The following is a 26,248-nucleotide window of genomic DNA, read 5'->3' on the forward strand; positions in this document are numbered from 1 at the left end:
CAGTGGCTTCCTTAAAGGCACAGGTGATCTCCGAATGCAAGTGATGCACAGCAGGTGCTTCAATTTCTTGGGGAGGATCCAGGTTGGAGGTTCTAGGATGGTGTCCATATAATAGGAAAAAAGGAGTCTTCCCGGTTCCAGAATGAGTCGAATTGTTGTAAGCGTATTCAGCGATCCAAAAAATGTCCTTCCAGGGTTTTTCTGTTTGTTGGAGCATGCAGCGTAGATATTGGTCTAATGTCTGGTTTGACCTTTCTGTTTGTCCGTCAGTTTGGGGATGGTGACTGGTCGAAAGTCTTACATCAACTTGGGCTAGATGACAGCAACTGCGCCAGAAGTGGGAGATGAATTGACTTCCCCTATCGGAGACTAAAACCGAAGGAAAACCGTGTAAGTGAACGATGTTTGCCAAGAATTCCCGGGCCAATACTGAGGCTGAAGGCAGACCCTTCAAGGGTATGAAGTGAGCCATTTTCGAGAATAGATCCACGACTACTAAAATGGTAGTATATCCCAAGCATGGAGGTAAGTCCGTGATAAAATCCATGGACAGGGTAGGCCATGGACAGGGAGGAATGTCAAGTGGCTGTAATAGGCCGGCTGGTTTTTGCTTTTGACTTTTATTCTGGGCACACACACCGCAGGAGATTACAAAGTCTCTAATATCCCTATTCCACGATAGCCACCAGAAATGTCTTTTAATCTTTTCCATGGTTTTGGTAATGCCAGGGTGCCCCTCCATTAGAGAATCATGATAACCGGAGATTACTTGTTTTTGTAGTTTCTCACAGGGCAAGTGCAATCGTCCTCGGAAATATGGTAGGTCTTGATCTACTGAGAATTCTTTTCCCTTTAATTGCCAGTCCTGCAAATCGGTCGGAGTTAGGAGCGATTTCACCGTGGTCTTGATGTCTTCAAAAGATTGAGTGCTGACCAAACCCAAAATCCTTTGTTCTGGGATTATGGGTATTGGATCTGGATTGATCAAATGTTCATCTACTCCCATCCGGGAGACGGCATCCGTCTTTCCGTTCTTACTACCTGGTCGATAAGTAATTATAAGGTCAAATTCTGCTAGGAACAGAGCCCAGCGAAGCTGTCTGGAAGACTGATCTTTGGCTGTCTTTAGATATTGTAAATTGCGGTGGTCAGTCATTACGGTGACTGTGTGTTTGGCTCCAAGAAGATGATGCCGCCAGGCTTTAAAGGCCGATCTGATGGCCAAAAGTTCCTTGTCTGTAATTGAATAGTTGATCTCAGGAGGCGAAAACTTGCGGTACCAAAAGGCAACCGGATGTAGTTGGTTTGTGACCGAATCTCTTTGTGATAACACTGCTCCCATAGCAAGACTAGAAGCATCCGTTTCCATGATGTAAGGAAGTTCTGTGCGAGGATGTTTTAAAACAGGTGTAGAAATGAATTTAGCTTTTAAGTCTTGAAAAGCTTGTTCCGCTTCAGAAGAACACTCAAAACGTTTGTTCTTTTTCAACAGAGCGGTGATGGGCTGGACTATCCGGGAAAATTCAGGAATGAATCTGCGGTAAAAGTTCTAATCCTAACATGCTTTGAACTCCTTTTACAGAGGTTGGTGATTGCCACTTGATAATTGCATCAACTTTCTTTGAATCCATATGGACTCTGTTAGGTGACAATATGGATCCCAGGAACTCTACTTCCGTTGCGTTGAAAACGCATTTCTCAAGCTTAGCAAAAAGACTATGTTGACGCAATCTCTCGAGAACCTTTTTAACGTGTCTCTGATGTTCTTCTTCAGATGATGAATATACAAGGATGTCGTCAATGTAGACAACTACACACACGTCAATGAGCTCTCTAAGGACATCGTTCATAAAATATTGGAAAGCAGCAGGAGCATTACACAGTCAAAAGGGCATCACTTGATATTCGAATAGCCCGTACTTGGTGCGGAAGGCCGTTTTCCACTCATCGCCCTCTTTGATCCGAGTACCAAGTGGTAGGCTCCTCTGAGATCCAGCTTTGTGTATATACATGCATCTTTGACTTGGTCCAGGAGTTCAGGGATCAAAGGTAACGGGTATCTGTTTTTAACAGTGATCTGATTCAGGGTGCGGTAATCTATGCAAGTCCTAAGGTCTCCTTCCTTTTTCGGAACGAAGAACAAAGCCGATGAAGCTGGGGATTTTGAAGGACGGATAAACCCGTTAGCTAGGTATTGGTCCAGGTACTGTCTGAGGTGAAGATTCTCTGGCTCGGTGAGGGCATAGATCCTGCTGCAAGGAGGAGTTGTTCCAGGTATCAGATCTATTTGACAGTCGTAAGACCTATTAGGAGGTAGGGTGTTAGCTTGATCCTTTTGGAAGACGTCTTGGAACTCCTGGTATTCGGGAGGTAATTTGAGAATCTCCTCAGAAGAGATCGCCGCTAGTGAAACATCAGGTCGAGGAAAACAAGTGGTAGAACACTCTGGAAACTGAACCGTCTTTGCTCGCCAATCAATCTGAGGATTGTGCTTCTCCAACCAAGGGATTCCCAGAATGATCTGGAACTGAGGGGCCTTGATTACATCGAACACTATTCTCTCCCGGTGTCCATTGTGACTCAACAACGTCACTTCTTGGGTGGCATGCGTTACTGGTCCGGAGGCTATCTCCGTACCATCCACAGTAGTGATGACGTCTTTTACTGCCTTAGGGACAAGGGGTAGATTCATCCTTGATACCATTTCACGGTCCACATAGTTACCGATTGCTCCGCTGTCAATGTAAGCTTCAATTGCATGCAAACGATCCGGACGTTCAGGACTAATGAGGACCATGGGTATCACGAAATGCAAGGTCACGGGACAGATCTTAACGCTCGGCAAGAGGACCTCTACTCTTGTCAGGCGAGGTTGTTTCCCTGCTCAGAATTTGTGGTACAGGTATCCGCGGCTCCTACAGTCTTCTTAGCTGGTTTCACGGGACAGTCCCGAAGAAAGTATCCTGAATTACCGCAATAGAGGCATAATTGCAGCTGCCTTCTTCTTTCCCGCTCTTTCTGGGTCAAAGGTCCTCTCATACCCCCTATTTGCATGGTTTCCACAGTGTCAGCTCCCTTATTCGAGGTCTGTGGTTTAGAAAACACTCGGGTATCAAATCTGGAACGATCTGCCTTCCTGTTCTGTCGTCTATGGTCCAGTTGGACAACTAAGTCAATATAGTCCGAACATTCTTGTGGAGGATTCACAACTTGCGCTAGCACATCCTTGAGGTCTCCACGCAGGCCTCTGTAGAAAAGCGTTATTCTCTTGTCCTCGGGTCATTGTGTTTCCACTATGAGTCTATTGAAAGAGGCTATATAAGTCAAGAGGTCTTGGTTACCCTGTCGTAATGAGAGAAGTTCATTGTCCAAGGCCTGCCCTTGTGCATGTCTTGCAAACAGTTTCTCCATGCTGGACTGGAAGGCTTGAAAATCGTATAAAACCGGATCATCCTGGGTGACTAAAGGGATCGACCAATCTGCAGCGCTGCCACTGAGATAAGAAAGCACGAAAGCCACCTTGGCCTGGTCTGTTGGGAATGCAGCTGGTCGACATAAGAAGTGCAGGCGGCACTGGTTGATGAACACTGCGAATTTCTTTGGATCACCAGCAAAGCGTTCGGGCGGAGCCAAAGGCACATTACCGGGCAGATTGATTTGCACTGGATTTGAAGCTGATGCAGAAGGATAACTCCCTCCTGGAACGGGCAAAGGTGTCTGTCCTGCCTGCGTTTGTAACAACTGCCTAGCAAGGTCCTCTGTTCGCTCCTTAGAAATTATCAGTTCTCTTCTTAGAGAGCTTGTTTCCTGGCGAGCTGCATGTACTTCTGCTCTTAATTCCCCAAGCAACTGGGCTAGTTGATCAGTATCTGAGGTTTCCATTGCGCCTGGGTAGGAGTTTTGTGGTCGGCTTCGCGTTCTGTAACGCTCACCTGATTCCCACGGAGGCACGGGTCTTGGCAGGAAGGTGTCTGTAAAACGAAACGTGATGTGCAGGATTCGGTTGGCTTCTGGGGTCGAGCCTCTCCGCACTGTGTGTCGGACTCGAAGGGTGAGGTTTCTGCAGGTGAAATAATATGGGGGTTAAAGGTCTGGGTTGTGAATGTCCCTATCTCTCTCCTCCCAGCCTGACTGTTGAGCCCCCCTCCCAGGTCAACGTGCTCACCTTAGATAGGTGAATGCTGGGCTCTCCATCTGCGTCTAGTGCAGGGTACCGTTGCCAGTTCCTTCACTGGTGAAACGTTGGCCTCTTGACTTCAGAGGATGGGTACCGTCGTTGTCTGCACGACCGGTAAGTTTCTGGACACCTTTAGTCTTTATAGTCTTTTATGCATGGCGGTGAAGCGCCTGGACTTGCGTAAGTGTGGCAAGCGCTCTTACCGTCTCTTTCTTTGTCTTTGCAGACGACGATGCAGAATGAAGAAATCCGGAATTCGCCGCGTGCCGGTAAGTGTAACACTGCTGTTGTCTATGAAGATGCAGCGTGAAGAATCCGGAATGCACAGCGTGCCGGTAAGTAGAATAATGCTGTTTATCTTTGCAGGTGAAGATGCAGCGTGAAGAAGCCGGAATGCACAGTGTGCCAGTAAGTATGATAATGCTGTTTATCTTTGCAGGTGAAGATGCAGCGTGAAGAAGCCGGAATGCACAGCGTGCCAGTAAGTATGATAATGCTGTTTATCTTTGCCGGCGAAGGTGCAGCATGAGACACGGCCGCTGCCGATGGATCAGGTAAGTAAGCACTGTGTGTTAAAGTTCGTTCTGCTAACCTGTTGTTTCTGGTCTTTTGCAGGTGCTGATGTTGATCGGGTACAGGAATGGTAAGTATAATTCTTGCAGGTTCAGGATCCAAAGAAGAAAGGCTGGAACAGACTCGGTGAGCGTTCTGCTGCAGATGCAGAATAACGCGAAGCACGTTTCATCAATCGGGTGTGGTTTAAATAGCCTAGGAGTGATGAGACGTCTCCTTCCACGGCCCCGCCTAGGTAAGAAAAGAGTTCCTGCTTCCAGAAGAGTTCCAGTGCTGTATCCAGGAGTGGAGCTGCCCCACCCAGGTAAGAAAGTAGTCCCAGTTCACCGAGGACTTCTAAGAGTCTGGTAAGTAAGCAGCATGGTCTGCCGCAGGTAAGTCCACCCAAGCACCTTCACACCAATGATGAGCCCGGCGCTTCCAGTGCCGGGACCTATGCTTCTGATGAGCCTGGTGCCACCGGCGCCAGGACAAGGTCCAAAAGGTCCCTGTGGGGACCGGCTGGTGCCTAGGATCAGGGTTAGGGGCCTGCTTCCAAGGACGTTGGGCTGGTCCTGACTCCTTGGAAGCAGTGATCATGACAACATGGTCCTGCCGAAGTTCCCACTTGGAGCAGGAGCGCAATTCCCTGCTGAGATAGTCTGCGATGGTGTTCTCGACTCCCGCAAGGTGAAGAGGGATGAGGAACATCTCTTGTCCGACGGTCCAGCGCCACAGGTCCTGCGCTTCCTTGGAGAGTGCAGGAGATCGAGTGCCCCCCGTTTCCAGATGTAGAACATGGCGGAAGTGGAGTTGTCTGTGAATATCCTCACCACCTTGCCCTTCAGAGATGGAAGACTTGAGGGCCCCGAACACTGCATATAGCTCCAGGATGTTGGTATGGAGATCCTTCTCCTTTGGCAACCACAGCCCTCTCGCATGCAGACTTCTGGTGTGGGCTCCCCATCCTTCAGGGAAGCATCCGTGGTGACCGTCTCCTGGTAGGGCGAGTTTTGAAATCCTGTGCTCTGGGGGATGTTGGAGTGGCTGCTCCACCACCCTATCACCCGACAGAACTCCTTGTTGAGCAGGATCGTGTCCACGAAGCTTCCAGACACCTGTATTCAGCTAGCGTCCAGGTACTCCTGAAGGTCACATTTGCAACCTGCAGAGCCGGATGAGGCAGATGCAGGACGACATCATGCCGAGCAATGACTTGATAGTCCACACCGTGGCTATCTTCATCGACAACAGCCGCTGCACCTTCCCTTGAGTGGCCGCTAACCTCTCCTCCGGGTCCTGAGAATAGTGCATGATGCCTGGAGCCGTTGGGAAACTAGCTCCATCGCCCCATTTCACAGTATGACCCATACCTCTTCCAGGAGTTAGGGATGTGCTGTTCCTGACGGGTAATGTGAGGAATCCGCAGACACCCGTGTTGAAACTCCAGTGTGTGCCCCTGGGCGAGAGCGTTCAGCACCCATCTGTCGTTGGTTATATTCTTCCACTCGCCGACAAATGTCAGCCGGACTCCCACTGGGGTGCATGCATGGGGGCCCGACATTCTGGCCGGTTCAGGCCTGTTTCTAAGCCGGCACCATGCGGGCAACAACGATGTCCTCCGCTACCAAAGCCTGGGAAAGGCCTCTGTAGGCCTCCCGAGTCGTGTATCTGGAGGGCTGACGGTACGAAGAGGAGAAACCTTTGGCAGACTTGCTTGACTTTCCGCTGGAGAAGCGAAAACAAGAGCAATGCTGCTGGATGGTGCCTAGGGAACGCGCCGTTTCCGTCTTGATGGCCTGGAGGGACTCATCGACGACCTTCCCAGATAAATTCTCTCCGTTGAAGGGCATGTCCAACACCTTCACCTAGACCTCCTGCCAGAAATTTGTGGCCTTCATCCAGCCTTGTCAACAAAGGCAGACACCATTCCCCATCTGCCGTAACCCTGTGTCAGTGACATCCAACGCCACTGTAATGGCATGATCAGACGCTAGTTCCCCTCCTGGAAAAGAGCCATTGACTCCATCCTCTTATCGTCGGGGAGGGACTCTAGCATAGGCCCCAGTCTGTACCACAGCTCCCTGCCGTACCTGGCTAGGATCGCCAGTGCATTGGCCGTCTTGAAATCACCTTCCTTCCCATGGCGTCCATCTTCATCCCCTCGCTGTCCGGTGGGACTAAAGACGAGGACAGGTTCGCCAACTGTTTCCTCGTGGCCGCCGAAATCACTGAATCCGGCATGGTTGCGACTTCAAAAACACGAAAAAAGTAGCTTGCAGCGCAAACTCGAGGACTCCCAACACTGAAGAGTGTGTTATAAAATCTGAAAATGGCTGCCAGAGGAGGGGTTTACGGAGAGAACTATCATTGGATGGGGACGTATGACCCATAGGACAATGATTGGTTTAAATGAGAAATAGTTTTTAAGTGAAAGTGAAACTGTTCTTTTACCGAGGATCCCCAGCCTGATGACGGGGAATATTCATGAGCATGTGAATCCATACCAGACCCCATGCCGGAGAAGGGACATGAACTATGATTACAGTAGTCGTTACAAGGAGTAGCTTGGATTTACCCCTACATCTACCATACGTTCAGGAGCCAAACGCACAATAAAGTTAAAGGGAAGATGTCCACTAATCTGTGAAATGCATAGTTAGCCAAAAATTGTATGCAGAAAAGCTTGACTAAATCCTGTCATTGTTCTCTACTGGAGTTGAGCAAGAAGTGGCTAAAGAAGGCCCATGGAGCAGACCGTGCAGCAGCCTTTGGCATTTCCTTCAGTGGAACATGCCGCTGGAAGGCCACATCAGCATTTTAATTGAATAATTATTCATTCTGGCACCTAGGTATCATTTTAAAGGCACATAATTTTATGTGCCAGTGTTACCATCATGAGTAAGCACATCGTCAAACGCCCCACTAATGCCATTCAATGCTAGTTCATATTTCACGTTCATGTTTAAGTTACCAACTGTAATATGCAGCCTATGTCTAGTTACTGCCATCATTTATCATGCACATTCTCAAATGCCAAAGTAATATCAGTGAATGTCTTAGGCATGGTATAGCCACCTAATGTAAGTGGCAGCCATCAAATGCCAAAAGCAGCCTCAAATGCCTCAAAACCACCAAAATCCAGTTAGCGCCTCAAATTCATAGTATAATAATTTGTATCCTCATGTCCTCACTCTCCTCTGCTCCTCTGGTGTCCCACATGGGGGGTCTAACCTCTCTCCCTGGCTGTTCAACCAATACCTGGCACTCCTTGCCCACCGCATTGCCACCCTCTGTCCCAACTTTCAGTGCTATGCGGATGACAGCACATTTTCAGGCTACCTTCGGCCACCTCTTCTCCTTCCCTCATCTTTGACTGTCTGCTATCCAGGAGTGGTGTGCCGCCAATGACCTCTGCCTTAATGCCAGTAAGACTGAAATTCTCATCGGCACACCCGTCCCCTCCTTTCCTGTCACTCTCTGGCCGGCCTCCCTTGGCCCTTTTCCTGCTCCCACCTGCAGGGCTAAAAACCTTGGGGTCATCTTCGACTCCACACTCTCCTTCTCTCCTCACATCTACGATGTCTCTAAGAGTCACACTACCAGCTGCACCTCCTCAAAGGTATTCTTCCTTTCCTCTCCTTCCCCCCCAAAGCTCACTGTTTCCAGGGCGCTGGTTCTCTCTAGGCTGGACTACTGTAACAGCCTCTTTCTAAATCTGCTTGCCTCTACTCTCCGCCCTCTGCAACTCATCCAGAACAGGACTGCAAGACTTGTCCTTGGCCTCAAGCCAAAGGATCGTATCTCTCCAGGACTGAAATATCTGCAGTGGCTCCCAGTGGCTATGAGGATTACGTTCAAAACCCTCTGCATTATCCAGAAGGCCTTCTGGGGCACAGGGACTCAATACCTTCAACTCTCTCTTCCTAAATATCTTCCTTCTCGAGCTCTTCCCTCATTCGCCTCCAACTGCCTCAGGGTCAGGCGCTTCTCCAAGCAACGAGTTGGTGGTAGATCCCCTTCTTCAGCTGGGGCGTCCCTCTGGAACAGCCTCCCTGCCTCCCTTAAACTTGAGGAGAACCATCTCCGGTTCCGGAAGCACCTCAAAACCTTTCTCTTTGCTTCTGCTTTCTCTCCTCCTCTCCCCTGCCGACCTCCTGGCTGTAACCTGAACTGCACTGGTTGCTTGACACCCTCTGATCTCGAGCCCAGGTCCTCCCCTGCCAGTCTCACACTCCTGCACTGCCCGCCTGGGAACCCCCGCACTTGGGGACTGTTTCTGTATCCCTGCAGTCCCCCTACCAGCACTTGACACCTGATATCTGCACTTACCCTTGCACTTACCACTTGCTGGCCTTTACCTTACTTATTGCTATTTATCTTTTCCCATGTACTGCACTATCCCTCCCCCACCATCCCATGCACTTGCGCGATCTGAATGACACCTGGCAGTAGGATCGCTGTCTGTCCTCCCTTTGTCCCCCCTCCCTTGCCCCGTCGCGCCTTGAAACACTTGTGTATAAGCACGTTATAAATGCCCTATCATATCAAGTAGTGTTTCAGATTCCTCCCACTTCTGAACGCTGTAAAAAAGGTGTTATTGCCACAACATTTTAAGGTACTATCACCCTCAAAAAGCTGAAAGGCTCAGTCTGCGCTGCAACAGGATTCAAACTTGCAAAAGAATACAGGGTGGCCCATCTACCCAGACAGCTCAGATAGTTAGCATGTATGTGGCACTGCAGAAACTCACACATGCATGTGCTACCATCTGATGCCAAGCAGAGCCTCAAATACCAGCTAGTGGAAGTTAATTCCTCATATGTATGGCACAGGCTCAATTTTCCATAAACATTAAAGTTACTCACCGTAGTGACTAGAGTACTCATAGTCCAAAGTTCCCTTTCCTCCATCTTTGTGGGTTTTCCCCAACATGGGGACGGTACCAGATCCATTGGTAGTGAAAAACTGAGCTTCCTCTTTAAATTTAGTATAGCGCGCAGGGGCATGGCCTCGAGGGTTAAGAACTCCCCATCGAGGCCCGGCCCTCCGGCACCTCACCTCAGTCCCGTTTGAACACATCAGATGCTTAGATATCTGGCTACTCTTACACATATTAGCCCTAGCGGGGGAAGGTGGGTGGGTGGGACGTATAGAGGAAAGGGGCCTATGAGTTATCTAGTCACTATGGTGAGTAACTTCAGCTGCATTTTCTTAATGATTCTTTTCGGTTCCACTGGTCGACTACTTCTTCAGCTTCCAGGATCAGACTTTTATGCAGGAACCCAGCCAATCAAGCAGCCATGCAACATTCAAACTTTAGGGGTCGGCAGTCCTTACAGGACAGCCAGCCTCGCAGTTTGAACTGGATTCTCGCAGTCAGGCTGGAAGACGAAGGGCTGCAGAGTTTTGGACTCTTTCCTCGCTTCCTGCCTTCACAGACACTCTGAAGCCTGGGCGGGGAATCCACAGGATTCCACTGAAGATACAGTTAACACGATGGATTTTACCACCCTGGATGTCAGGGGAAGGAACAAGAACGGACAAGGAACACTGAAATGGGGAAAAAAGAAGACAAAGGCCATTTTGGTAATATGAGCACCCATGGGTACCTTTACCGGAGCTGTGGAAAGAGCATGTGGTAAAGGTGCACCAAATTAGTTAAAAGGTTCTCTGCCACCAGCCATTAAAGGTAAACGTGTCCCTGTAACACAAATGTTACAGGTAAAAGGAGAAAGGGGATACATTGCATCTCCCCAGCACTCCACATAAGGTGCTGGTTTCACCTAATAAATGTAAAAGGGATCCAAAGATCCTTTCTACCCTTGGGAACTGTAGTTGTCACAAGGTTAGCCAGAGAAAGTAAAAAAGGGGAGCCCCAAGGGCAACCCAGCAACAATAGGCAATATGTGCTAAAAGTTGTCGAAGAGGATAAAACTAAAGACACACTATGGAGAGTCTTAAAAATGACATCCATAAAAAAGAGTAAAAGACTCAAAAAGATTCCCACTCAACGAGGTTTAAGGAAGAGTAATCCACCAGTAAAGCAAAAGGTTCTGGGGTTGACACAGGTCAGGAAGAGTTATTACTATGAAAATCTTACCCAACAGACTTTTCCACAGAAGCTCCAAGTGTTCGTAACTTACTACCTTTAACCTTGGTTTTGGCTCCATCACTTCTACTTTTTCTTCAAAAACGTAACACTTTTTTGTTCCCTAAATGAGAGTAGGTTTCTTGCGATTTTACTGCTAGATTTTTCAGATTTTATACCCATTTTATCTTGTTTTCTGGTTGTTATTTACCTATTTTAGAAATCAGATGAATGTTCTTACCATTTATCCTATGTTACAAGGTGGGAACAGAGCTCACAAATGCAGACTGGGGCTCTCTATGGGGCAACGGACACCACCATCTGCCTGAGTACATCCCTGGAGGTGATAACCTAAGGGTGTTGCCCCCAGAGCTCCCCATATACCCCTCGCTGGGCCCTCCAAACATGTTCTGCACTCTCCCTGTAGGGAGAACGTTTTTGTGTCCCTCAAATGGAGATCCCTCATGAGGAACGAAAGAAGACACCCGGGATGGACATTATGTGAGAAAGAAACCAAGGGAAAATGTGTCTTCAAAAAAGGTATTATTAAACCAGACTCTGGGAATACGAGGGGCTCGCTGGGCATCACAACCATTCCACATGCAGAGCATGGTTTGAAAAGCACGGTTTGAGAAGCACGCTCCAGCATTATCTGTGACCAGATCCCAAAGTGAATGACCCACCAATGGAGAAAAGCACACAGTGTACATGCACGGAACACGTATGCTAACTGTGATTGCCTTCTGCATTTCCAGCAAGATCGCTGGAGCGTTTTGCTGCCATGACAATTTTACTTGATCCTAAGATGGCAGCCAGGTCTTTTGAGACTTCAGGCCACGGGGACTGTGGCAAAGGGCAAATTAAATTAATAAAATCAGCACCTGTAAATAAGTGAACACGAGGGACAGGAAATTACGAGGGAGGTGAAAGCATTGGAAATAAAATAATCATGAAGCATAGGGCTAATGGGGAACAGAACCACCAATCAGCACCATCATTAGAACAAAACCTGCACAATACTATAAAAAGGCGACCGTAACCTTAAGTTAGGACAGTGTTTTAGAGAGTTGTGTGATTTCAGGAGATAAGTACGAAAAGTATGAAAAGGGTAGATCGAGTTGCCAAGCCAAACATATTACATTTTAGATCTAAGGAACAAGGGAGTGGCTAGTTTGAATAAGGCCACCCTGTATAAAGTCTCAGGTTGGCAGAAAGAAAAGAGCTAAAGGCCTGCATGTCATAAGAAGGCAGAAGATGACCAGGCGATCAAAGAGAGCTCCCATAGCCAAAGCATGTGTCCTTTTGCAACTTTTAGAATTAGCTTCTAAAAAACGCTGGGCAAGAACTCTCAGGAAAAAGTCAGGTAAGGTAAACCAGAGTGGCAAAGTCAAAAATACAATGGGACTGCACCAGAGTGGTAGGATGGAACTTTGTCTTGCAATGAAAGAATTTTCAGCTGAACTCAAGAAAAGACGTCAACAAAATTCCAGAGCACTCCAGATAGTAGCCCCTAGAGTTGGATAATATTTTGGTTGCAGCCTGGATAACATGACCATATTCCTGATGTGGCCTCCACCAACTAACAGTACTCTAGATGTGGCTGCACTATTGAATTATGCAAAAGTTACAAAACATGCTGCTGGTTAGACCCCTGCCTAGATCTCATCCTCTGCGAAGTCCAGTCTCATTCCAGAGAACTATCACAAAGTAAACTCCAGTCCTTAAATGTGTGAGGCACTTGTATTAGGTTCGATGGATCAACCTCTTTTGCTCGAAAACGTGAGTAAAGAATAATTTGTTTGAACTCCACATTCCGAACCTCTTGTGCATGCAAAGTAACATTTTCCCATTTAGTGCAGGAGTGCAAAACCTAAAAGCTCTTAAAAAGAAATGACCCATCTTTGCAAGATGCCATTAGTTCCTTAGAAAGGAAACTAAAACAAAAACATTTCTGGGCTCCATCGGGGGGAAAAAACAATTTAGGGAGTCATAAATCAGGCTTTAAAAGTAGAGTCCAAAGACGGCTGCCGTACAACACTGCAGGGCCTCAATATGTGATAAAAAAAAAACTAAAAACACGATTGACAAATAGTGAAATGTATTTAAATAAATATAAAACACTATATTGCATAGGGCACTAGAACACCAAAAACGTATACCATTCAAACAGCACAAACATCTTTCCATCCACCCAAAAAATCTCATGTCTACACGATGCACCTCAAAATAAAACATCACTTTTCATAAGAAAACACTAGTTTATACACAAAAGAAAGCCCAAAACATCCATCTGACAAAACCTGTCTCCACTTAGTATGCCCATTACATTCACCACCACCACTTCGCAAATAACCCCCAATTCATCTTCCCATATCTGAACGAAAATAATTGAGGACACCCCTACAAATCCCCCCACTATCACTCACTGTCAGTTAAAATAAGGGGGGAAGCTGCCTATAACTACACTGGGGACTGCCTTCAAAGCACACTCTGCTCCAACATTCAACAATGCCACTAAAACACCTTCAAATGTCCAGAATGTAAAACACAGGCATGTGTAACTGTTTGAGAAAATGTTTCCTTCAATTAACAGAAAGAGGGTTTCATTTACGTCCAAAAACATTAAGATGTAACAATCGTTAGTTGCTTTTGACATCTGTTTTTATGTATTGTGAGATTGATGAGGAAATCCTCAAACAAATTAATTTTGAACCCTTTAATTTCAATCCGATAACTTTTCAACTAAACAATAATCGATCAGTTGAAGCAATAGCGGCTCATTTGTGTAGATATGAGGGAAAACAAACCACTAAGCAATAGCCTTACCTAGTTCGACATGTTCAAGTGAAATGCACCTGGCTCGAGGTAACCAGAGCTGTGAAATAGGTTTCGTCGCTTCCATCAGCAATAACTGTGCTCTCCAAGAGCAGATCTGCAGGAAGAAAACGATAAAGGCAGTGTTAAAATGCAAGCTCGTATTTATCCTTAATGAAAAATCAGGGCCAAGCATTTTTTGGATAGATTCTAGAAACAAATTCTATACAACAGAGAAGACCAACCAGCAACTAATTCGTTTTAATCTCTGAACATGAAGCGTTGTGAGATTTGTATTTCAAAACATCTGGAGAGCCGGAGGCTGCAGAGCCCTGGGATAGGAGGGTCTCGCGGGCACTAGAGAGGGCCCCCTCTTCATGGTGCACAGTTACATGGGAACACATCATTAGCAGTTCCTCATTGTGCTTTAGGTATGCGGGAGCCGCTGGAGGGTTGTGTAGCTTAGGGTGTGCGGTTGCAACGAGCAAGTGAGAGGGACGGTCTAGGGTCAGAAAGCACAAAGGAAAATCTCCTGCCAAATCAGGCCCAGTTCCGTGAAATGAACAGTGATAGGAAGGAAGTGGGCTGAGCTATAGGGAATTGTGAGCTGCCAGAAAGCCAGTGCTGTTGAAAGGAAGGCAAATGGGGTACATCAACTTTGGAGGCATCTGCCAGACATAAAACCTCATTTCACTTCCGGCTGCTGTCCCTACGATGCAAATTAAATAAAGGGTTGTCTAGACAATGTGCACACATACTTACAAAATACGACAAAGGCACAAGTACCTGGCATGTAAAAAATGACATGATCCACAGGGGGCCTGGAACTTAGCTGCCATAAGGTCTTCACTTCTGTTGGTCCATGTCCGCTGACTATCTCCACTCTCCAGGTGTTTGGATGTGCACTAAGGTAGGACAGACAAGAACCGTGAAACTAATGATGCAGTCGGAATTGCATAATTTCACTTGCACCCAGTGCAACACAGGATCAAATACACCGGCGCATGCACAAGAGCCTTCCAAGGCACGAGCCCAGGCTCCCTTCAAGGGAGGTTCACCAAATCCCAGCTAAGAGCGAGATATCAGCCCATATCGAAACAAACCGCCAAGTACAAATACAGGAACTTTGGGTTGTTTGTCATTAGGGTCCCCCTAACCTAGCAAGAGACATCCCAATATCAGAGCCATTTGAGTAAACCGGTGAAAATCCGCCTCTTCGAACATGCATTCAGCATATCAATAAACACGCACGACCACCTGGCAAGAGCGAGAGTTCACCTTCCCTCAACAGAGCGGAATGACGAGGCACAAAGCATCACACCCAAAGACCCCGGAAATTGATCAATTTCTAAGTGAAGGTAATTAACCTCCACTATACGGCTTATTTAGCCACTAAGTGAATATGCTGTAAAGTAAGCATCCTCTTTATAAACTCAAAAAAGTATGATCCTGTCCACAATCCATGGCCGCATCCACTATTCTGCCCTTTTACACTTCAGCTGCACTAACCTTTTCCCAGCATTCAAATGTAAAAGGCTGAGCACTGATTCCCCGCATAGTTTTAAAGTATTCATTTGGTAATAAACGGTTAAAGCTCGACAAGAACCAGGTTTATATAATGATGCCAAAAGGGACCGGCAGGTTCTTTCTAAAATCACATAAAAGGGGAGGACGGTAGACCTGGCCAAGGAAGCGTATCCAGCAATAACGTGAGCAGAACAGGTTTTAAATGCACAGCCTGGATAGTGATGGCTAGCGCTACCAGGCATTACTAAGTGGCTAAATGGGGCAAGTCAAGCCAACTAAAGGCAAGGGAACTCCGGATTAGTGTTAATAATGAAGTCTTCCTCACTTTTGGTAGAATGAGCCGACGACACTTGGACGAATCGGCAACTGGAAGACATGCTTTTCATTCCAAGTGTTCTCTTTATAGTACTTGAGGCACGACCTAGAAATTTCAAAAAGTGTCCATTAATACAAACATTATTATGAAGGGCTCATTAAGAGTTTCTGGAAGGTAAAGAACCCAACCTGTTCAAAGAAAACCTATTCAAATGTTACATAGACACATGGGAGCGCATATGGCATTAGTCGACAAACCTCCCTGCCCCCTCCCTCCCCCCCCCCGCCCCAGTGTCGGAACTAGCACTTTAAAAAAATGGATTGGTGAGTTTTGCACTTGAGGAAGAGGGAAAAGAGAACGAAGGTGAAAAAGAAAGCAGAAAAATGAGAATTCTTTGGGGACAAAGGATGACACATACTTCTAAGGAACGGAAGAACAGTAGGCAGAGCAAATCTCCCATGGTAGATATTGGGCTCTATTCTCAACATTTATGAGGTGCAAGTGACGAGATGCACTAGAACATCTGCACACTGTCACCCGTTCCCAAAGGACATGTCACTGCGCTCATCGTTGCAACTGCACAAATGAGGGGCACTTTGAGCATTTTTAAGTGCATCCGAATTCACAAAAGGGATACACTTTAAAATGTGAAGAAAGCAAACATTTCCCCTGCACCCGCTTCAACAGACAGAGCGGGGCGCCACACACGCGGGCCAGTTCCGACCTTTTGCATTGGTTGGAACCACTGCTGCCCCACCTGTTTTTCTAGTCAACCCCAAAAGGGATATACATGTTCATGTTTGTGTACATTTCACAAAGGCACGACCTTAAAGGTCAGTCAAAGTGAAATGAGCTCCTAGCACCATGGTGGGTGATGGGAGCATGTTATATACATTGATGTCAGCAAGCCCCCCCCACCAACCCCAAACTAAGCATCCCCCCCCCCACCCACCCCAAACTAATGTATACATGGGTGCTGTGATTAAGATTAACTGTGCATTCCCTAAAGTCGCACAGGGTAAAACAAAACGTGCATCCTATGAGATGTTTTCAACTTGAGTCACTTTTTGAGAACTGTCTCGATGTGTTTACTGTTGGCGCAGGTTGCATTCCGTGGTAGGGGTAGGGCGAAGGAGCAAAAGCAGGAATAAAGGCGTGGCAGGATCAGGACTCAAGTCGAGGCTTTCAAAGGGCGGACGTCATCGTCCCTGGTATTTTAGAGGCCGTGTGTAAAACCGTACACTGCCTTTTTCACATTTAAAGTGCGACTTGGGGATTCGAACAGCGGTCGCCAAGATAGGCGCTCGGGCACTTCACCACTGCTCCATACAGCTGGTGAAAAATGACTGACGACTAAAGGTCAAATGTCACATTTCGGGAGTGCACTCGCCAGGGAAAACATTGGCACTGATTTATGGGGTTCAAAACGTGCAAACTTTTACATTTTCAAACACTTTTATAAGAAAATATACTCCCTTGGTGTTTTGATTTTATGAAAGTCAAATGCCCATTCGTCTTGTGCACTTTGTACGATTATGCAAAGCCAATTGAATGAAATGTGCATATTTCACCTAGATATGCTAATTTCTGTTGACATCGCACTGCGTACATTGATGAGTCCCCCTTTATTTGAGGACCCCCGAGCAGGATTTTAAAGTCCGAGATCTATGGGGAACTTGAAGAGCGATCGTGCTGCATGGAGAACCGGTCTGCTGAGGCAATGGGTGCTGGTTGGGGGGGGGGGACGAAAGAGGCTATGAAATGATGACATGTCCCAAATTGCAAGGCTCCACCATTATTTACCGTTAGTGGGCGAGTGGGATGTAATCAGAGCCTACCTTTACAGCCATCCATCCACTTTAATAGAAGCATTAACAAGATCATTGGGGAGCCAGTCTATGGATGCCCAGATCAGCTGATCAGTTTTGGCTCCAGGCTGGTACTTTCATACAGTAAGATGGAGTGAAGGGTAATGCTCTGGCATTGGAGGCGGCATTGTTATTTTGTGTGCCTTTTCAATGATTTCACATCCCATACACAATGCTTTCCACGGTATCCCACGAATAAGCACCTCAGCAGTTGGAGAAGGAAAGGACCTCACAGAGTGGGTGCCTACAGGATTTAAGAGGTGAGCTGGGCTGGGGGAGCGATGCATGACATCGACTTCACTGTTGGCTTCTTGTCCATGCCAGTGTGTGGAAAATAAGAGCTGCATCACTGTTCTCTCCTCTAGCCTCTGTTAGGGTGAATGTTTAGCTCTTGTGCCAATTCCCCTCAAACTGAGAGGAGCTCCCTCCAGACCCCAACACTTTTGCCGGACTTCTGGGATTGTGCGCTTTACTCTCCTGACTGGACCTTTTTCCCCACTCCCTCATTCTTTTGCTCTGAGATGGGAACCCTACTTTTCCTGCTACTAGATTCTTTTGACTTTTAATGGAGTCATGCTTTCCTCCATGTATTTCACTACAGGCATCTGGAATACATTGGTGTAGCACCAAGCACCCTATGTGCAGTGTTGCTGGGGAGTCCCTTGAGCTTCACCTCCTATTCTTTATTACTTTGTCTTAGAACTACTGTTCAAGGATAGTAGGATCCTTTTAACTTAATTAGCTTTCTTTTTGTGAGATCACAACACCACCTTATGTGGAGTGCCGAGGGGCTACAATGAAACACCGCCCCCACTGCTCCTGTAACCTTTATAGTTACAGTAACAGACACACATAAATGGCTTGTATAGGGGGTAGACCCCACCCCCCTCAACCTGAATGTATAGGAGGTATATCCCACCCCCCTCAACCTGAATGTATAGGAGGTAGACTCCACTCCTCTCAAACTGAACGCAGATAGCGTGTCGGATTGATTAATGACTCCGGCATTGCAAAAATCGGAATTATAGTGCTTAAAAGGCCAACCAGGCACACAAGGCGAAATACATTTTTTAGGGTCAGAATGCCTTATGCAGTGAAGGGCATGTTGGACATCATACATTTGTCACAGTTACTAAAATGTAGATTCAAATGTGAGCAGGGGCTAAGTTATAGATAGAATCAGAAGGTCAGTCTTATGATTTGGTCGGTCATTTTGGTTAAGACAAGTCAGGCAACCTCTAAGATACATGCCCCACATACAAAATGGTTGATTTTTACAAAGTCATGATGATCTCACTGAATAATTTTTTCATAGCAGTTCATGGAGAGTCCACAGGTCTAGAATAAGTTAGGTGAAACCTGTTTAGACTTGTTCTGAGTGGCAGTTAAGGCAACCAACGCAGGATTGAAGAAGGGGTTGTCCTCAAGTACCAAGGCCAATCAGGATGTTTTATGTTAATTACTAAATTACCTCACTTTTTAAGACAATATATAAGGGACTGAAGTCAGAGAGTTGGGAGTTGTTGACTTTTCTGCTGTATCCTGCCTTGCTGTACCCTGGGAGAATAAAGATGTCTTTGAAATTCAGCCTGAGTCTTTCTCTGCCTCCCTGTTTGGCCTTCAGCATGCCTTCCCCGATTCAGAGATGTCAAGGCTGTAGGGAGGGCATTGGGCCCTCCCAGACAGGCTGGTGGCAGAGGATACTTTTTAACAGTACAGCACCCATGGGTGACCATTTTCTCAAAATGGCCACCGTTTTCTTTTATTGCCATTTTTCATTTGTGTGTTCCTTCTTGGCCCTTCTACCATTGAAGGTGAGGGGTGGGTCTTCTGAGTTACGCCTTTGGCGGGAACCCTTTGTGAAGCCTGCCAAGGCTCCAGTGTCTACTGAGGCAGGATGTGAGGGAGGAGCACAAACCTCTTCTGGCCTTTGCTTTACGGTATGCCTGGTTGGAACAAGTTTGAACTGAGTGACTGGCTGTCCTGCAAGGACAGCCTCCCCCAGGTGATTGACAGGTCCATAGGACTGAACGAATGGGTTACTGCATAAAAGGTCAGGCTTTTGGGACAGAAGGCAGAGTCGGCCACAGGAACTGAAGCGCCGAAGAAGACGACCAGAGACGACTGCAGCACAGCTGAAGCATCGCTGCTCTCCTGACCCTTTTTACAAACAAACAGGGAAGCTCTGCCAAGGACGATTTCCTCCTCTGGGCTGGTGGGCCTTGTGGATTGTGGAAAAAAATTGAGGATTGTGTCAGGTAGTGCCTCACTGACATTGTTTCCATTATGAGGTGCTTACTCGGGTCTCATTTGTTTTAGAACTAGAGGAATCCCTGTCAGATAGAGGAAAGAGGCCAGTTTCTTCGGGACGCTACATTGACTTGCAGTTTGGAGGACTCTTGGATTAGCCCAAGGGAGGTGAGAACTTCCAGTATTAGGCAGACCCATTGGGCTGCATAAATACACTGCCGAGTAATTTAGTTATAAAATCTTTAATTCTAATATGACTCCCACGTTATTGGATATGTTGAGCGCCACGTCATATTGGTTTGAGAAATTGAGGATTGTGTCAGGGAGTGCTTCACTGACATTGTTTCCATTATGTGATGCTTACTTGGGTCTCATTTGTTTTAGAACCAGTGGGATCCCTGCCAGATAGAGGAAAGAGGCCAGTTTCTTCAGGACGCTACTTTGACTGCGGATGGGAGGACTCTTGGAATAGCCCGAGGGAGGTGAGAATTTCCAGGATTAGGCAGACCCATTGGGCTGCATAAACACACTGCCGAGTAATTTTGCTATAAAATCTTTAATTCTAATATGACTCCCACATTATTGGACATGTTGCAATTACCTACGATTGGGGTATTGGCCCTGTCAGTATTAATTACGGTACTCTATAGTGTTTTCTGCCTATACTAGTAGTGAAGAGTCAGAATGTGTCTGACTTGTTAGGTACAAGACATGTATTTCTTGATACCTTAGTTCAGGTATATGATTTACGGTATATCTGATACCCTTGTGGTGATGAGGGATTGGCTATGGTGTATAAATTTAACCTATTATGCCCGTATTAGTGATATGTTTGTTTGTTTTTCATCCTTAGAGATAGCAATTGGTGTATGAATAGGAAGATTCTACCTAAAGCACAGGACTACTTCTGCCCCTGATGAATGTCCGGTTACATCGAACATAGAGGACTGAAACTTATATAAGTTGGGCTTTGTCACACAATGGAAAATGAGATTTATTGAGTTGCCAATAGTGTGGTATGCTGGTTGAATATTTCAGCATACTAGTTGCGATACTGTGAGGTGGTAGTGTTTTTACTTTGTATATGACTATGTGTTGTGTATATGTGTTTTAATAATGTTTGTATTACCTGTGCTTAACAAAAGATTAATATATTAAAAATGATATTTTGTGAAGAAAATGTTTTCTGATGATGATTTGAAACACAGAATGCAGCCTATATTTGTTTAAGGGCTGTGTCTTGAAATTGCTATCGGAGGGGAATGTGTTGACTGTTCCTTCCTTTTGTAGAAATATACATCTCATATCCTCACTTAGTAGGAGGGAATATCACCAAAGTGTGGGGTTTCCCCTGCAGAATAATTCCGGGCCTTACCAGCCTCAAGACAATCTTCAATTTGAGCTGTCCTCTGACATCCTGCGACCTACGTGGGCTGCAGAATCCCAATACCTGGGGCACCTTGACCACCTTGAAGTGCATACCCCAATTACCGAGTTTTTATATCGATCTTCCCTACAACATTTCTCATATAATAGTAGAGAACTCCACTCTGCAAACGCCGCCAAATAAGTGATCCCCAATTCGTGACGTATTATTGTCATTGGGAAGCATTTTGGGATATTTAAGATTTCTTTCCACTATAGACCTTCCAAATATAACCAGTTTGCTTGATCGGGGGTCATCTTACTGCAAGCTCTGTATGTTATAGTTGGAATTATTTTTTGCTTATAATAAATAATTATTGCCTTACTCGAAAACGTTCCATAATTTTGCTGGAGTAGTTTAGTTTGTGATCAGTGCATAATTATTTTAGACTTGAGTTCTTCTTTATACAGTATTTCAGTCAAGTGTTATCATTAAACTTTACTCCCAAATATTTGCACTGTGTGACAATTTTAATTGGTTCACCTGTGATGTACCAATGCATGCCCTTTTGGTTTTTGTTTACTCGTTTATTCCCAATTAGGAGTATGTTTTATTGGAGTTAATGGAGAGATTATTAGCTATTGCATGTTTTTCCAAGGCCTGTAGCATTCTAGTTATCCCGATTGGAGTTTGATCAAAATTAGTAGATCTGTATATAGCAAATAGTTCACCACATGCTTATTAAGTTTCGGGGGAAAAGATCTAACTTTATTGAAATATTCGTGTATATCCTGAATATAAAAGTTAGACAGTGGATGCTAATAGGCATCCCTACTTCAAACCAACATCGGTATTAATTGCTTCTGTCAACAATCCTTCTCGGTTTAATCTTACTTTAATAGATGTTCCCTACATAATTGTTGTATAGCACTGAGAAGATAAGTTGGACACCCTGCAAGTGCGAGTTTCGGCCACAGTTTTGGTCTAGAAACTGTATCGAATGCTTGTTTATAGACGACAAACACCATATACAGGTTTGTTTTATTCTCTACAGCTTGGCGTTTCAATGCTTGCACAATATGTATATTAGGAGCAGTTCCCACACCTGAAAGAAAGCCGGCTTGTTAAGGATCTAGCACATTGTTTTCTTTCAGCCATAGGTTGAGTTCCTTTAATATAAACTTGGCATAAACTTTGTCGGCTGAATCCATCAGTGCTAGTGGTCTATCGTTTTCAGGGTTCTTGCAATCCCCCTTTTTAAATACTGGGAAGATGATGGATTGTCGCCAAGAATCGGGTATTATACCTGGGTGACATATGTCTTGATAGATCTTGTGAAGTATAACTGCTAGTTTTTCTGGGTGTGTCTTGAGAGCGACATTTGAAATGCCATCAGGCCCCGGTGCCTTGGAATGACTCCTTTTTTATGGTCTCTGCTATATCTTGTATCCCGACAGTTCATGGATGTTCTTCTAGTTTATATTCAACTGGATGTTCTTCTATAATGGATTTTACATCAAACAGTTTGGTGAAATGTTGAACCCATCTATTATCGCCAATGGCATTTATGACGGGTTATGTGGTGTCAGTCTTGGCTTCGTCTTTTAGTAATGTCCAAATCTGAGCACTTGATTTGTTTGCAAGGGAATGCAGCATGCATTCGCTCTCAAGTTGGATTTTCCTACTCTGATGTTGTCTAATAAAGTTCCTGTAATTTGTATTAATTGTGGTAACTTGTTTATGATAGTCATAGGAATGCTTAGCTTTAATTTTCCTTATGGCTTTCCTTTTTTCTCTTTTTTTCCCCTTTATCACTGGGTCATATGGTTTTATTGGCTGGTCTTTAGGACGAGAATGCCTAGTGATTGCATTCCTAAACTGATGCAATACATTTACATATTGCCTATGCCGATGGGGGTGATGTTCCAAATTATTTAACAATAAATCCAATTTGTCTTCTGTACATTATATGGTTGAGACCCTGATTTACATTTATTTCAAGTTTATAGTAGTTCTGCGACATTGTTTTTGGCAAATTATATGCCATAACTATTATGTTATGATAGCTCAGCTCTGTGGGAACGATAGTAAATTCCAATACTGTTTCCAGAGCATGTCTGGAGACAAAAGCATATTCAATGACAGCCCTCGAGTTGTTTCTTTTCCATGTGGGTTGAGGTGGAACATCACCTTGGATACAACCATTTAGCATTACCATGTTGTGCTCTTCCATGAATACTAGCCATTTTCTGCTGGTTTTGTCAACAGTCGTTTTCCATTATTTGTGCAATGTGTATTCAGGTCCCCTGCTATAATTGTCATATTAATGATCGATCTGTATCAATGTCATCCAGCAAACTACTAACTAATTTCATAAATGTATCGTCTGTGATCTTTACCGGGTTACAGTATGCATTTATAATAGCAATTGAGAACGTCTGGTTCTTAGTATCAAGTCTAAGAAATTGTAGGCCAGGATAAGAGGTTTTCCTTTGCGATATGGTACCTGTCAATTTAATTTTTAATCCTCCTAAGAGCCCCATCATAGGTCTACAGTTAGGTAGTTTGATAGCCAGAACCCAACAGATTTGTCGGTTAGGCCACACTGGTTCTTTAGTGATTCATGTCTCCTGGAGCAATATTAGGTTGTAGGTACTCAATACATTTAAATTATCAGGTTGCATTAAATGGGAGTGACCCCTGGTATTCCATATAGCAATCTTAAATCCTGAAGTTGGTCTATTTTCTGCGTGCTAATGCTGCTGTTTATTTTTGGTTTCGGCTCTGCATTTGGACAACCATGCCCACCTAGGTGGTTGCTCAGCTACCAAAAGGGTAATATCTTCTTTATAATAAACCTCTCTTTGTAATCTACCTCTATCTTCTTGGCATGTTATCAACAGTGCTTCTGTTTTATCTTCACAAGATGGGGTAGAATCCTGTTCGTCAGTTCCCATATATCTAGTTGAAGTGTGTCTGATTTTCTTCAGTTTGTTTTTTAATTTGGATCTCAAAACCTTTTTTAATTATGTTGTCTTTTTCAGCCCATATGAGCTGTCTGACCAACAAGGATGGTACATGTATAGTGGCTGTGTCTAATCGTATGTGTCTATGTAAGGTAACCAACTCTATATTGTGTGATCTTATCACACAGAGGTTTAAAAGTATGAAAGACATCTAACAAAAATGCTCTATTAGGAAAAGGATCTCTGTGGCTTCTATCTATCATTTTTATTATCAATCTTTCACTACTTTGAATGTAACTGACACCATATCCTTCGACTTCATTGTTTGTGTGCTTCTCACAATTCTCAATAATAAACCCCTCTTTCTTAACAGCTTTGCCATATCTTTCTCTATTAGAGACTCTCTCCCCATCAATATTTTCAAAGTTACCTTTCTGGGCCAGAGTGTAGAACTGGGCCTCCCCGGACTCAGAATTTGGGTTAACCATTTCAATGCTCTGATGAGGAGTTAGTTCAGAGTGAATATATTCTACATCTTGACTTTCAGTAGTTACTGAGTGTGTTGTTAAATTTAGCAATACACTCATATTAGCACCCGATTATGTCTCCAAAGGCCTGTCCAAATGTTGTGCTCTCTCATACTCATTATCTTCTACCGAGACTAGAGGTTCTTGCCTCTTCGGTTGGTTATCACTTTGTTCTTTAGATCTCTTATCCTTTTGAGGTGTAGTTTAAGCTTTTATGAATTTTTGTTTCCCAGCAGTTAAATTAGACTGTTTGGACACAGAGGGTCTGCAGGGTTGCCCAGAGCAATGCCAGTGGTTAAGATTCATTCTAAACCTTCCAGCCATCACCTCTTTGTTTTAGACTAAATATACCTGTATTCTTTGCTGCAAGAGTTATCTCGTACGCAGGAACATTACCATTTTTAAACCCAAAAGAGGATCTGGGCGTGGGCCTGACATACGATTTGTCCGAGGAAACAGTTGAATTCATGACTTGTGCAGCTGGTCTTGGGGTGAATATAGGTGAAACCGACAAATTTGTATGATTAACCATTGGGGCTACAACAGCATTTGTATTCTCATTATTCATTTGAGTTTCTGGTACGAGTACATCGCTTACTTTTACTTCATCGTCTACTATGAGCATGGAGAAGGCCCCCCCCACAGAGCGATACAGCCCCAATTGACGGGGACGCACCGTTTGCGAGCAAGTCTCCAGCATGGGTCTCAAACAAATCTCTAACATCACTTTCAATATGGACATCAGTGCAGCCTTGGCCAAAATTGGCACGTCTGATAAGGATGTCGATTTGTTTTGAACTGATGCAGTTCCCACATTCTGATCACAATCTGGAGTGTTCCCCACAACAGGTGTGTCATTTACATCAACATTTGAATCAATATTCGCCCAGGGCGAGATACGTACTTTCTCGGGTGTGTGAGACATTGAGCAAGCAGTGGAACGAACACCAGAAACTGCCTGTAAATAAAGTCTAGGAACATCCAGGCTTTCATTTGCATGCAAATCAGGTTGTGTAATTAAGAGGTGCCCTGACGGCACATTCATCCTATGAGAAGTTGCCAGATGTTCAAATGCAGGTTTTTTTTTGTGCTTTCGACCATCTGGCATATTTGTGCATTAAAAGCCAGGATTTCTTCGTCTGTCACATGCGAATGCAGTTTTAGAAGTCTCACGTTCCCATCTATAGTGCATCCATTAAAGCTGTAATGGTGCAATTCCGCAGCATCTTCAATCTGAGTCCACAGTTGTCTCAAGTCTGCACCAACCAACTTGGATCATACTGGACCCATCGTTTGCCTGGATTTTGGTAAACGAGAGGATGCCCATATAGACTTTGGGGAGGAAGGTAGCAAGGACATTTCTGTGCGCGAGTTGTTTTGCGTCTTTATCTAACACAGGCATATTTGATCTTAATGTATACATGGCCCAGTGGGGCAACCTGCGCACGCCCCTTACCTCTCAAATTACAAGCACCAACTAGTCTAGGCACTTTGAACGGGAGGAAGCCAAATACAGTTTCCCAAGCAAGGCGTGGTAGCGAGGGGCTGCTCGGCTGCTGCGCTGAACCGCCGGACAGTCACCACTCGCAGGAAACACTCATTGGAAGCGCGTGACCTCTGTATAAAAGGATTTCTGGGTAAAGGGGCGGAGTCTTGCTCTGTAGGTATAAAAGTGATATCTTAAAGGTCTGTTTTAGCTAAATTATCACAGTAACCTTTATAATTGCTCAAGTTCTTGTCAGCAGCATACCCAAGTTCTTCCAATTAAATTTTAGTAAAGGTTTCCACAGCGCA

General features: G+C 45.1%; 1 protein-coding gene across 3 annotated transcripts in view; it reads right to left on the reverse strand.

Moving 5' to 3' along the window:
- ZWILCH (zwilch kinetochore protein) overlaps positions 1–26,248 on the reverse strand; it is a 613,634-nt gene that overhangs the window by 13,830 nt on the left and 573,556 nt on the right. For all 3 annotated transcript variants that reach the window (XR_011279846.1, XM_069625009.1, XM_069625010.1), the window contains 3 exons: positions 15,487–15,582; positions 14,421–14,539; positions 13,647–13,752 (listed from right to left, as the gene is read on the reverse strand). Coding sequence is in view for 2 of the 3 variants with exons in the window: in XM_069625009.1 (XP_069481110.1) it covers positions 13,661–13,752; positions 14,421–14,539; positions 15,487–15,582 (307 nt within the window). In the remaining variant the exon portion in view is untranslated. The remainder of the gene's footprint in view (positions 1–13,646; positions 13,753–14,420; positions 14,540–15,486; positions 15,583–26,248) is intronic.

The sequence above is a fragment of the Ambystoma mexicanum genome, chromosome 11 (genome assembly GCF_040938575.1).
Source record: "Ambystoma mexicanum isolate Mex_15411 chromosome 11, UKY_AmexF1_1, whole genome shotgun sequence".
NCBI classification, from domain to species: domain Eukaryota; kingdom Metazoa; phylum Chordata; class Amphibia; order Caudata; family Ambystomatidae; genus Ambystoma; species Ambystoma mexicanum.